Here is a 14,573-nt window from a genome sequence, read left to right on the forward strand (position 1 = left end):
GCTCCTCCTGCTTCGGTTTCCCTGCAGACAGGTTGGGAAAGAGTTGGGTGATGTGAGGATTAGTTAAAAAAAAAAAAAAAAAAAGAAGAGGTACTTATTCGAGGGGTTTGTGATGGATGCAGGAATTGTCACAAGGCTAATTAGCAATAAACCCTTTCAATTCCACCACCGCCTTTATTTCCAGAGCGGGACGAAGTTCTTAATTTTAGAAATACCAATTATGATTTTAGAATAATCATCTGTAAAAAATACTGTCACCACAGACAGGAATGTTCAGAGGATTTATTCTATACAGTAGCACTCTTCAAGAGACAGATTCTTTGTTAGCTTGCATTAAGAGCTTAGGGACAAGGGTAACACTTTTCAAAATAAAGTTTTTAATAAAAAAGGTCAAAATTGGTGCAAATAAAATATTTACAGAAAAAAAAGGTGTTTCAAAGAAAGACACAATTCAGCAATTTAGAAAAATAAGGTAGAATTGAGAAGGAAGAATACTTGCATTCAATGTCCTGGATGTTATCAGGGTTCAATCGATGAGCCAGTTGTGATCGGTTCTCAAACTTGATAGATGTTCCTTCTTTGATGTTGCCATGAGAACTCTGATAACAGAGTTTTAGTCAGCTTTTTTTCTGGAATCAAAGGGGTGTCGACTGATACCCCTGACCAATTAAAACGGAGTGGCAATGGGCTGTCCTGACAATATCAGGACCTCCTCTTTGGACAGATTTATACCACTATTCATATCTTGAAATATGTAATGGTTACATTCTTTAAACTGCTAGTTTATCCTTCAGCATGTAATTTTGCATCAAGAGATACCAAACACAGATAATGTCAGATAAAATTATCACACAGGGAATATCTGCCCTCCATCTTCTATTCTATATGTGATAGGGTGGTCATGCATGGCCTTAATTCGATCAGTATGGCATTTCTCATCCAAATATATATACTTATCAATGTATGATGTTCCTGTCTGCATGTATGAATCGTGTGTGTATTTGTTTTTTAAAGAACAGAGCTGCTGCTGATTGCCATTTATGACTACCTGTCGGTTATCCTTAATGGATTTGTTCAAAGTGTTACGACAGGCCTGTTGGAAGAACATACATCCTGCAGATAGCAATAAGTGGTTTCAGGTCTCTGAGTTGAGATAACTGTTCTTTTGAAGTGTAAAACCTATGCATTCCATGAGTGAATTGAGGTGGGGAGGGGGGAAGAATATCACTGCCTGTATATCTGGGCTGCCAGACTGTCATGGCCGCTCTGAACAACATGGTTGCCTGCAACAGCTTTTGTAGATCAAGTGAAGGATATCATTACAGGGTTTTATTTAATAACAGTGCCATTATCCACATACAGAAAGAGTATGAATAATGTAAATTAAACAGTGGGTTTAATTTCACTTTATAAAGAAACAGCAAGTCTCAACGAGAAAATTAGTCTTACCACATCTTCTGCTGTCACTGGCTGTCCTTTTTTGTCACTAGCTACAACCATCCTTCCAAATCTCTCCTTCATGTCACGGAGACTGTCCGTTAAAGCAAGTATAGCCATAATCTCGCTTGCGACAGCAATGTCATATTGAGCCTAGAAAGACAAAAAGTGATGCAAGTTTAAAAGTTTCAGGAGGTATACTATAAGTATCACAGCACTGAACAAGCCCAAAGTTATTGCCCTTAAAATAAAAAAACAACATGTTAACCCAACATTTCATGTTCCTGATGTGTGCCTGCTGTACCATATACTTGTAAGAAAAAAAAAAGTATCCTTTTCTCTATGTACTGCATCCTGTGTGTGAAATACCTAGTATTCCTGCCAGTCTTTCTGCTTTACTAATAAAAACTGACCACAGTAGGCATGAGAGCATAGCATGGTCAATTTTCTAGCTGTGCTAGGAACTCCGCCTGCTGATCAGGCTTCTGCTGACAAGCACACCACAACCATTTACTGGGGAAATCATTGTGTTGCAGTTTCTCCTCACCCAGCTCTAAGTACTTATGGACAGAGGGAATGCAATCACATAAAAAAGGGAAGAAAAAAATGAATTTTTGTAAGAACTTACCGTAAAATCCTTTCCTCTGAAGAAGTTCGACAGACGCAGCTCTGCTTAATCATAGACTATAGGGTTATGCTCCCCCCACTAGGGATAGGCACTAGGCTGAAAAAAGGCTTGTCCACGCCAATAGGGGCTGTCCCAGCAAGCACAACCCCTCAGGCTCTGCTATACTCAACAGTTGTGTTGCAAGCAGTAACAGAAAAAGAACCCATAACTCAAAAGTAGAGGGGCCTGTGCTGCGTCTGTCGAACTTCAGAGAAAAGGATTTTATGGTAAGTTCTTACAAAAATCCAGTTCTCTATCGTTCCATCAACAGACACAGCTCTGCTTAATCATAGACTATAGGGATGACCCAAAGCAGTAAAAATATGAGTGGTGGGAACAAGAACAAAACAAAAAACCTGAATGCCCCAATGGCCAAAAACGTAGCCAACTAGGTAAAACAGAGCTCAAGCAAACAAGTGCTCCCCCGGAACAACGAACCCTCAAAGAGAAACCAAAAAAAGGGGTTCTCTTTTAAACTGCAGCCTGCAAAACCTTGCGGCCAAAAGCAGCATCTGCTGATGCCAGCACATCGACCTTGTAGAATTTTTAAAGGTATGAACAGACGACCAAGTTGCCGCCTTGCAAACTTGTAGCACCGACATCTGATGGCGAAAAGCCCAGGAGGCACTCAGCGCTCTAGTAGAACGCGCCTTCACTAGAAAAGGACGAATCTGACTCTTCAGTGAATAGGCATGTGCCACTGTATCTGATTCATCCGGAAATGGTTGCAGCAGATGCAGCCAGTCCCTTACGAGGTCCATCTGTAAGAACAAACAGAGCGTCCGATTTTCTGAAGGACACAGTGGTCTCCAAGTAAACCCTGATAGCCCGGATCACATGCAAAGAATGTAAAGCATACTCCTTAGGATGCTGAGGTTTAGGGCAAATGGAAGGCAGTACAAGGTCTTCATTTAAATGAAAATCAGAAACCACCTAGGAAGGAATGACTGATTAGGGCGAAGTACCACCTTATCTCTGAATCACTAGATAAGGCGAGTGGCAAGACAATGCCGCCAATTCAGATACTCTGCGGGCATAAGTGATCGCCACCAAGAGGGCAACCTTCTGAGACAAAGCAAGCAGCAAAATCTCCCAAATTGTCTCAAAAGCGGGGCTTTTGAAGAACAGACAGCACCAAATTGAGATCCCATGGCTATAACGAAGATTGCCACGGCGACGCCAAATGGCCCACACCTTGAATAAACTCCCGGATAAGGGCGTGCGTGGCTAATAAGCGTTGAAAATTAATAGCCAAAACTTGGCCTTTGATAGTACCCAAGGCCAAACGCTGTTCAACCCCTCTTTAGAAAAGCCAAAACCCTGGTAAAAGAAAAAAAAGGCGAGGGTGCACTTTTAGCGATTCGCACCATGAAATGTACGATTTCCACGTGCGATGATAGATCTTTCGAGAAGTCAACTTCCTAGCCTTGAGGAGAGTGGGGATTACAGACTCAGAAAGACCCCCATCTCTCGACACCTGACTTTCAACGGTCATGCCGTTAAAGCCAGCGACTGAGCAGGATGAAAGATCGGACCTTGAAACAACAGATCTTCCCTGAGAGGAAGCCTCTAAAGGGGTACCGGTGGCCAATCTTATGAGGTCTGCGTACCAAGACTGACGAGGCCAGTCTGGAGGCACCAGAATGACTGGAATGTTTTCCACCTCTATCCTGCGCAGAGGACGTGGCAGAAGTTTCAACGGGGAAATGCATAAATTAGCTGATACTGACCCCAAGGAGCCACCAGGGCGTCTGTGGCGTTGGCCAGAGGATCTCGAGACCGGGCTACGAATCTCTGTACCTTCTTGAGGTAGGAGGCAAACAGATTGACCTCGAGGGTCCCCCACTGAACACACAGTAGGTGAGACACCTCCGGGTGTAGGGATCACTCCCCTTGATCCAACACCTGACAACTCAGGTAATCTGCGTGCCAGTTTTTCACACCTGGGATGTGTACAGCAGAGAGGGCTGGAACAAATCTTTCTGCCCAAGTCAGAATCTCGGCCACCTCTGATTGAACCAGACAATCGCGTAGGCGAGTCGTCTAATGACTCAGACAAAGTTTGTCCGAGGGGAGGAAAACCCTCCTCAAGGCTGAATCCAGAGTCAGGCTAGGTACTTCAGTCTCAGGACCGGAGTCAATGCGGATTTTTTGAAATTGATGTTCCAACCAAAACTCTTGTAGAGTTCCTACAGTGACCTCCAGATTCTCCAACAGAACCGAATGAGATATCGCTCTCAACAGGATATCGTCCAGGTATCCCAGCACTGTAATCCCCCTCTGGCGCAGCAATGCTAACACCGGAGCCAGAACCTTGGTAAACACCCTGGAAGCGGAGGGGAGACCAAAAGAGTAACGCCACAAATTGATAATGCTGCTCGGCTACCACAAAGCAAAGAAACCGCTTGTGTCCAGCGTAGATAGAGATGTCCACTACCGTAAGGATGGACTCCACCCGAAACTTCTGTACCCGCACAAAGTGGTTCAGAGCTTTGAGATCTAGGATGGGGCGCACCTTGCCTTCTTTTCAAGTTTGAATAAAACCCCTGAAAGCGTTCCGAAGCTGGAATCGGCAAAATCACCCCTTGCGACAGTAAGACGTGTCCAGAGAGGCTCCAAATAGCTTCTCCTCCATAAAAGGGAGATCAGCAACAGCTTTTTTAGAAGCCTGGTCAGCCGACCAGCATTTCAGCCATATCAGGTGACTAGCAACCCCCACTGCTGACGTCCTGGCCACCAATAAGGCCAAGTCCAGGGACGTATCACACATGAACACCAGGTGCTTTTATGCATGCTCCTAATGAGATGACGAATGGTGTCCTGGGGTATTTCTTCCCAGATCTGGACCAGGGCATCACCAAGTTCCTGAACAGATTGAGGTGAAACCTGGCGGCGTCCGATGGACCGAAACATAATTTCCGAGAGGTGTTCTATTGGATTTAGGTCAGGCGAGCGTTGGGCTATTCAATGGTATCAATTCCTTTATCCTCCACGAACTGGCTGCATACCTCTTGCCACATGAGGCTGGGCATTGTCTTGCACCAGGAAGAACCCAAGACCCACTGCGCAAGCGTAGGGTCCGACAAGACTCCAAGAATTTTATCCCGATACCTAATGGCAGGTTATCATTGTCTTGCCTGTAGAGGTCTTTGCGTCCCTCCATGGAATTTCCTTCCCAGACCATCACTGAACCACCATCAAACTGGTCATGCTGAATGATGTAACAGGCAGCATAACATTCTCCATGGCTTCTCCAGACCCTTTCACATGTGCTCAGGATGAACCTATCATCTGTGAAATGCACAGTGTGCCAGTGGTGGACCTGCCAATTCTGCTGTGCAATGGCAAATACCAATCGAGCTCCAAAGTGCAGGGCAGTAAGCACAGGGCCCACTAGAAGATGTTGGGCCCTCAGGCCACCCTTTAGAAGTCTGTTTCTGATTGTTTGGTTAGAGACATTCACACCAGTGGCCTGCTGGAGGTCATTTTGTAGGGGCTCTGGCAGTGCTGATCCTGTTCCTCCTTGCACAAAGGAGCAGATACCAGTCCTGCTGATGGGTTAAGGATCTTCTATGGCCCTGTCCATCTCTCCTAGAGTAACTGCCTGTCTCCTGCAATCTCCTCCATGCTCTTGAGACTGGACAGCAAACCTGGCAATTTCACGTATTGATGTGCTTTTCTGAAGGAGTTTGGACTGCCTGTGCAACCTCTATAGGGTCCAGGTATCGCCTTATGCTACCAGTAGTGACACTGACCCTAGCCAAATGCAAAACTAGTGAAAGTCAGAAAACATGAGTAGGGAAGAAAAAAAAAAAAAAAAAAACAGTCAGTGGCCTCCACCTGTAAAACTTTTCTATTTTGGAGGTTGTCTCATTGTTTCCCACTTCGTGCACCTGTTATTTCATTAACACCAAAGCACCTGAAACTGATTACCAACCTCCTCTGCAACTTAACTGACCAGCTCAATATCCCAGGGGTTTGACTTGATGCTATACTCTGATTAAAAAGTAATCCTTTAATTTTTTTGAGCAGTGTATATAAACAAAAAAAAGCGAACAAAGCATTCGCCACATTTAGACTGGCAAAAGATTATGCAATTTTCTTTTCATCAACCATGGTTTGAAGGAAAGAAAACGGTTGGGTTCCCCCCCATCAACACTGACTTCCTGCTGCGCCATTGTATTGTGACAGTAGGTGGTTTCCCTGCCTTTAAAATACAATGACCACAGCCAGTGGCAATAGCCTATGACCGAGATTGTGCGAAAAACACAACAGGCGGATTGTACTAAAGTCTATCAATAGATAGACTTCAGTAAAACAAGCCTGCCCATAGAGTAATCAAAACTGGTAATTTGGTAAGGCAGTAGAACATTCTGCAACTAGGCACTCCATTGATAACATCTTGGAAGTTGTGCCAATAAACATGGTTACATCCCTAGGCTGCTTTTTACTCTCATTCCAACTCTGGAAGAGAGCAATAAAAAAAGTGACTATTCTTAAATGCAGGTGCAATATGGAGAACATTTGGAGTGTGTGGTTAGAAAAAATATGCTCGACATGCACTCTCAGAGGACTGTGGAATAAATGCTCAGTCAATACATCCCACATCCTTTACAAAAAGGGGACTTCCTGGCTTCATATCAAATAAATTCCATCTAAATGAGAAAACTTTCTGAATATACACATAAAAACAAATACTTTCATATTAGAACAAATTGCATGTTTACTTCTCCATGCTAAATTATAATCCTGAGTTCATGCATCATTCTTGAGGTCTTGCATAAAACCAGAAAGCCCACAAAAATGACATAAAAACACAGAAAGCAGCTAAAAAATCACTGCTTGCCATAAACGTATTTAACTAATCTCAGTGGTAATACCTGGCGGGAAAAACCCTTTTCTGTGTTTGCTTGTCCAATTGTGATTTTCCTGAGGAATCTGTCATTTGTGTCAACCACTAAAGAAAGAGTACAAAAAGTTTAACCCATTAACAAGACAGACATTTTATGAAACAAGCTTGAAACATGTAATACAAAACAATGCAGAAAAACAAATCCTGTGCAAAAACTGAAGAAATTAAAAACAAAAAAAAAAAAAAAAACAGTACTACAAAGGCCAAGGCAATTTGGCCTACTAGGTTTGTGTGTGTGAAAATAAAAAACCATTAAATGAATGTCCATGCACTGGGCTCACATCAGATGGCTGAGCTGTGCCCATTGAGTATGGGGGAGAGTATCAAACAACTTCTCAAATAGATTCTTCGCAAGTGTTGCCATATCCATGTTATACTACACTGCTCAAATAAATTAAATTATAGGAACATTTTGAAAAACCCATCAAGAAAAATATGCTGGATATTTATACTGATATGGACTGGGTTATGTGTTGGGATGAAAGAAAGCCACACGTTTGATAAATGAAAATCATCAACACTCTGAAAATTAAAGTAAAAAAATGATGCAGCAGGCTAGTCCATTTTGCTGAAATTTCATTGCAGAACTCAAAATAGTACTTGTGGGGCCATACAAAATAGTTTGTATGGCCCCACATGCTTGTATGCATTTCGGACAACGTCAGGGCATGCTCCTAACGAGACGGATGGTGTCCTGATGTATTTCCTCCCAAATCTGGACCAGGGCATCACTGAGCTCCTGAAGAAACTAATGTGCAACCTGGTGGCATCGGAAGGACCGAAATATAATGTCCCAGAGGTGTTCTATTGGATTTAGGTCAAGCGAGCTTGGGGCCATTAAATGGTATCAATACCTTTATCCTCTAGAAACTGGCTGCATGCTCATAGGGCCAGGCATTGTTGTGCACCAGGAGGAACCAAGGACCCACTGAATCAGCGTAGGGTCTGATAATGGGTCCAAGGATTTAATTGCGATACCTAATGGCAGTCAGGGTGCCACTGTGTAGCCTGTAGAGGTGTGTGCGTCCCTCCATGGATATGCCTCCCAAAACCATCACTGACCCATGCTAAATGATGTTACAGGCAGCTTAATGTTCTCCACAGCTTCTCCAGACCCTTCCACATCTGTCACATGTGCTCAGGGTGAACCTGCTCTCATCTATGAAAAGCACAGGTTGCCAGTTGCAGACCTGCCAAATCTGGTGTTCAATAGCAAATGCCAATCAAGCTCCACAGTGGCACGTAATAAGCACACGGCCCACTAGAGAATGTCATGAACTCTTTCTGATTGTTTGGTCAGACATTCACACCAGTGGCCTGCTGGAAGTCATTTTGTAGGGCTCTGGCAGTGCTCATCCTGCTTAGGCTTGCACAAAGGAGCAGATAAAGGTCATGCTGATGGGTTAAGGACCTTCTATAGCCCTGTCCAGCGCTCCTAGAGTAACTGCCGGTCTCTTGGAATCTCCTCCATGCTCTTGAGACTGATGTAAGACACAGCAAACATTCTGGCAATGGCACGTATTGATGTTCTATCCTGGAGGAGTTGTACTGCCTGTGCAACCTCTATAGGGTCCAGGTATCGGCTCACGCTACCAGTAGTGACACTGACCCTAGCCAAGTGCAAAACTAGTGAAAAACATTTAGAAACGAGTAGGGGGGGGGGGGGGGGGGGAATTCTATATAATTTCAGTGGCCTCCACCTGTAAACATTTTTTGAAGGTCAGCCCATTGTTGCCCCTCTAGTGCACCTGTTGATTTAATTAACACCAAAGCAGCTGAAATGGATTAACACCCTCTGCTACCTAACTGACCAGATCAACATCCCAGGAGTTTAATTGACTTGATGCTATACTTGGATTAGAACGTGTTCCTTAAATTTTTTTTTTTTTTAGCAGTGTATGTTAAGCCATTGTCATTCTAGCCGTAAAAAATGGATTTTTGTAAAATCTTACCGTAAAATCCTTTTCTCTTAGCTCATTGACAGACGTAGTCCTCGGTGATACAGCACCTTCGGGTTATGTTGCCTCCACAGGAGCAGGACTAGACAGGAAATTAAAAAGCTCTGGCCACACCCTAGGGGCAGTCCCAGAGGGTATATCCTCTCTCTCTCTGCCTCAGCAAATCAGTTATGTGAAAAAGCAGTCTTTAGAGATTTTAACCCAACCCAACTCAAAAAACAGAGGGGCGGGGACTACGTCTGTCAATGAGCTAAGAGAAAAGGATTTTACGGTAAGATTTTACAAAAATCCATTTTTCTCTAGCGCTCATTGACAGACGTAGTCCTCGGTGATACAGCACCTTTGGGACGTCCCAGAGCAGTATCACAAATGAAGGGTGGGAAAATGAAAATCAAATCCCAATCTAGAAGGCCCAACCGGTGCCAACTAGAAGTTTACAATGCTCATCCTTAATGATGAGACTCAACAAAAAAGAGAAAAAATTTTTTTTTTTTTTTTTTTTTCCAAACAGAAAAAACCCTCGAGGTAGACCACCGGTCTCCTCAAATTGCGGCCTGCAAAACCTTGCGGCCAAATGAGGCATCCGCCGATGCCGTCACATCAATTTTATAGAATTTTGTAAAGGTATGTACCGACGACCAGGTGGCCGCCTTACATACCTGGACCACTGACGCCTGATGGCGAAAAACCCAGGAAGTACTGAGCGCTCGAGTGGAGTGCGCCCTAACAGGGAACGGAGGACTCTGACCCTTAATAGAATAAGCCTGTACCACCGTTTGTCTAATCCATTTGGCAATGGTCGCGGCAGATGCAGGCAAACCCTTTCTGGGGCCATCCGTGATCACAAAAAGTGAATCCGTCTTACGGAATGATTCCGTAGCTTTCAGGTATACCCTGATTGGCCGAACCACATCTAAGGAATGCAACGCATGTTCCCGATGATGCTTGGGCTGAGGACACAAGGAAGGTAGTACAATATCTTCATTCAGATGAAAATCTGAAACCACCTTAGGAAGAAAAGATGGCTTAGGATGAAGTACTACCTTATCCCTATGAATCACTAGGTATGGGGACTGGCATGATAATGCAGCCAGTTCTGACACCCTGCGAGCAGAAGTAATAGCCACCAAGAAGGCCACCTTCTGGGATAAAGTAAGCAAGGGAATCTCCCTGATGTTTTCAAAGGGAGGTTTCTGTAGAACCGACAAAACCAAATTAAGATCCCAGGGCGGTAAGGGCGCGCGGACTGGTGGAGCCAGGTGCCGCACCCCCTGGATTAAATTCCGCACCAAGGACTTGGTAGCTAAAGGCTTCTGAAAGAAGATTGCTAATGCTGAAACTTGACCCTTGATGGTGCTCAAGGCTAGCTTCTGCTCAACCCCTTGTTGCAAAAAGGCCAATATTCGAGTCACCGAATAGGTACGTGGAGGAAATCCTAAAGATTCGCACCACGCAATATAAGTCTTCCATGTGTGATAATAGACCTTGCTGGAAGTCGCTTTCCTTGCTTTAATAAGGGTAGGAATGACTGAAGTAGACAAACCTCTGTCCTTCAGTACTTGGGTCTCAATGGCCAGACCATTAAAACCAGCGACTGTAAAGCATGATGGTAAATTGGTCCTTGAGACCACAGACACTCCCTGAGACGAAGTTCCCACGGAACGTCTGCGACTAGCATGTCCAAGTCGGCCAGGCCGGCTTGAGGAGGCCAGCCTAGAATTTCTAGGACCACTGGCGCTGATAGAATCTGAACCAGGCGTCCCTAGAGGTATCTGGCCCCGACCATCCGAGAAAGTCTGGTCGTTTTCTGTTCCCACACATTTATCAGATACCTGATAGTTATCCGGAAGGGTGATCTTTTCTGGTTGAACCTCAGGGACCGAAGTCACCCGACTAGAGGCTACTTGGCCTATCTGGCCAACCAGATCCGATTCCTGTGAGGTATAGGGACTAATCTTAGGAAAAGGTAAAGGAAAAGATCTATTCAGGGAACGGTAACTACCGCTTCCTGTAGTACTTAAATGTTGGAAGGGAAGAATCGCACCGGTAGTCGTGGTTGATGCTCGATCTAATGTCCTGAATACCGGTGAAAACGTCCCCCCACCCTGAAACCGGGTGGGGGCGCACCTTCAGGCTGTGTACTCCTTTGCTTCGGGTTTGGCTGGGTTGGTCCTCTGCTTGTCCGACCAGCCCTTCTTGAACCCTCCTGGAGGAGTCTTGCCTTTCCCGCTTGTACCAGCCGGGCGCCCTTTATGGGCGGTAAAGAAAGGTCCTCGCTTGTTGCGAGGTCCCTTAGCTTTAGCAGCCTGTGGCAAAAAAGTGCTCTTGCCCCCAGTGGCATCCTTAATGATTTCATCTAGGTTGGCCCCAAATAGACGATTCCCCTGAAAAGGGAGATTTGTCAAGGTCTTTTTGGAACCTAGGTCAGCTGACCAGCATTTTAACCATAGCACACGTCTGAGGATCACCGCTGACATAGATGCATGCCCTAATAAGGGAGTAGTGTCCAAGGCTGCGTCACAGATAAACTGTAGCCCTTGTATAATCTGTTCCATCAAATCAGATGTCTCCTGGGGAATATCTTTTCCCCTAAGGTCTTGGCGTACCATTCTCGCCCATTCCGCAAGTGTCTGGGAAACTAGACCAATAACAATTACTGGTCTAAATGCTGACCCTATCAGAGAGAAGATGGTGCGGGACTCTGCTTCCATCTTTCGATCCACCGGATCCTTAAAGGACGAAGTGTCCTCCACTGGGATAACCGTGGCTTTATTCAGCCTGGAAATAGGTGGATCCACCACTGGTGGTACCGTCCATTTCTTAATGATGGATTCCTCAAACGGATAGCGTCTAGCAATACGCTTGGAAATAGTAAAGGTACGTTTAGAATGCTCCCATTCTCCTTTAATCTGATTACCGAAACACTTGGGTACAGGAAAAACCTTCACCGTTTTGATGGGCTTATTAGTACCAAAAGGAATCTCTGTTTCAGTTGCCTCTGCCGGTAAAGCCTCAAGTTTTAAGGTTTCCTGCACTGCCACAACTAGTGCGTCCACCAATGCTTCTTCCTGAATTATAGCGGGAGAAGAAACGTCCTCCTCACTGTCTGAGGGGGCTTTACCTGAGATAACAGCCCTTGCAGAGGAACCTGCAACTGCAGTGACCATCTCTGAATCTGAGTCAGAGGTGTCAGATAGTATAGGGGTAGGTGGGGGTCGCTTCCTTGACCCCCGTCCCTGACAGGCCGCCTCCACCCGAGCCACCATAGACTCCAAAATTGCTGTAAATGACTCTACACTCTGTGCACCGGCGGGTCCCGTGGCCCCCTCGAGGGAAACAGGTGGGGGAATATGTGTGGCAGGGTCCATGATAATTCCAGTCACTTCCTGGATAATATAATTCAAAAATAAAAAACTTTTTTTTTTTCCAGACCCCCAGCGCCACAAAAAGCCCCTTAGTGTTACCTGCTAGGGATCCCTATCGATCGAGAGAGAGAGAGATAGACCCCCAGGCTCACCACTTGATGCTCAGAGTTTAACTGCAACAGGTTACAGCGCTGTCTTGACAAACAGGAAGTCTTTTGGCTGGCTGGCCAGGAAGAAAGGAGGCGGCTCCGCCCCTCTGCACGCCTTCCGGCGCCTCCCCTAGCTCCACAAGGTGTTTGGATCACCTCAAACATGGCCGCCCCCATGCTGGAGACACGAGGCTACGCCAAAATGGCGGCTCGTGCGATCCAGCAAAAAAAATGGCGGCGGCCTGTACTGAATAGCGGTGTGCTGCAGGGCACACAACACTCTCTCTGCATGGGGATTTGGCGTGATTGGCGGTACCGGCCCTGGCGGACCGCATGGCCATTCGGGAGGCCTGCTAATAGCTGGAGATCTGATTAGGAAGGCAGTCTACATGTCCGTGGCTTCTGACTGGTAGGTAGCTTATTCTTATCACCGTAAGATTCCCAGAATGCCACTGATTACAATCTTTTTAACATGTATACAATTAGATTGTTAGCTCCCAAACCAAGCCTCCTGGCTTTTTGCACATAAAATCATACTCAAAGTAGGAGGATCTGTGTCATTTATAGGATAGAGAGGGACTCTATCTTACCATACAGAGAGGGGCCCGCGTTCACCACAAGACCCGTCAGGGGAAAAGGGGGAACATACTACTCACCATACCGGAACCAGGCGGGCACCAACTCCTGACAGTACCCCTCTCCACCGGGGCGGGAGGGCTGTCGACCGATATGGACGCCGTGACTCATGGTCTTTGGCGTTTCAGCGAGACGTTTAACTCGCGGGGTCAGTCCTTTAATGGGACTTTGTCGCGGCCGACCCAGCGCGGAGCTATGGCCTGCACGCACTCGTAGGCTGAACTGGGGTGACCACCGGATCTCAACATCCAGCCCGTCGCCCAGTTCAGCTTTCTTGCTTGAAGATCTCACAGGAACACTGGAGAAAAAATCTTTTAAGAAAAAAATCTTGCCAGGACCTAAGATCCCAGCAAGGTATCTAGGTCCTTACTCCTAACTAGACAGAAAATAACTGATTTGCTGAGGCAGAGAGAGAGAGAGGATATACCCTCTGGGACTGCCCCTAGGGTGTGGCCAGAGCTTTTTAATTTCCTGTCTAGTCCTGCTCCTGTGGAGGCAACATAACCCGAAGGTGCTGTATCACCGAGGACTACGTCTGTCAATGAGCGCTAGAGAAATTTTTTTGTTATAAAGCCCCATTTCTTTAAATGCATATTGAGTCCCGAGAAAGTGGCTCCATGTTCTGAAACTCTTAGATCCAGCTGATTTACAGCGCTACATTGCTGTTGTGTTTTTTTTACTACACCATATATTTTAAGGTAGAGGGACATAGAATTTTGTGTGCATTTTTATCTAAATTACTAAATTAAAATTTTACGTGATCTATATATTGTCGTAAGTTTTGAGGTTAGTGTTGGAAGTATGGAAAGTTTTTGGTTCTAAAGACACTCACAACCCTGATCAGGGAGCTTCATTGATTTTAAAAGCAATCATATTTCACTAAACAGAACAAAGGCCAAGACAATGTAGCATACATAACTGTAAATGAAGGACTTCAAGTCATTAAAACTTAACACATTGTAGTAAAACACCAGAGCAACATTTAAAAAAGGCCCACTACTTGAAGTGCCACTTTTTAGCATAATCCAAGCTATTCAGGTTATCACCCTTAAAGAAAGCCTGGCATTAGAGAAACCGGATGATTGCCACTGCTTACCTTTCTTGAAAAGACCAGGTATTTGAATGACTTTTTGCCCTCTTGCTTTTTGATCTAGCTCCTCAAATAGTTTTTTTTTTTTAATTCTGTATTTTTGTGTGAAGCTGGACATAGACAGATCAGCTACAGACAGATCAGCTGCAGCCACTGATCAGAGTATTCTGACAGTTGGAGCCACTGTCAGCATACACACAGTCCTGGTGGCGGTAAGAGGGGGGTAGGGGTGGTTTAAGAAGACTCCAGCCTTTTGGCTGAACAAAAAAAAGCAAATCTCCTATGGCCAGCTTTAGAGGAACAGGCCCATCTGCACAAGAACAAGACATCCAGAAATAGTTTAAGTAGGTTTGTCCTGC

At 45.2% G+C, this 14,573-nt stretch overlaps 1 protein-coding gene across 2 annotated transcripts in view; it reads right to left on the reverse strand.

Moving 5' to 3' along the window:
- The window catches only part of MTHFD1L (methylenetetrahydrofolate dehydrogenase (NADP+ dependent) 1 like), a 562,387-nt gene that overhangs the window by 392,973 nt on the left and 154,841 nt on the right, over positions 1-14,573 (reverse strand). For both annotated transcript variants that reach the window (XM_082251220.1, XM_082251219.1), the window contains exons 17-18: positions 6,985-7,061; positions 1,450-1,590 (exon numbers count right to left, since the gene is read on the reverse strand). In XM_082251220.1, coding sequence (XP_082107346.1) covers positions 1,450-1,590; positions 6,985-7,061 — 218 coding nt within the window. The remainder of the gene's footprint in view (positions 1-1,449; positions 1,591-6,984; positions 7,062-14,573) is intronic.

This window comes from Pelophylax lessonae, assembly GCF_965119305.1.
Source record: "Pelophylax lessonae genome assembly, chromosome: 3".
NCBI lineage: Eukaryota > Metazoa > Chordata > Amphibia > Anura > Ranidae > Pelophylax > Pelophylax lessonae.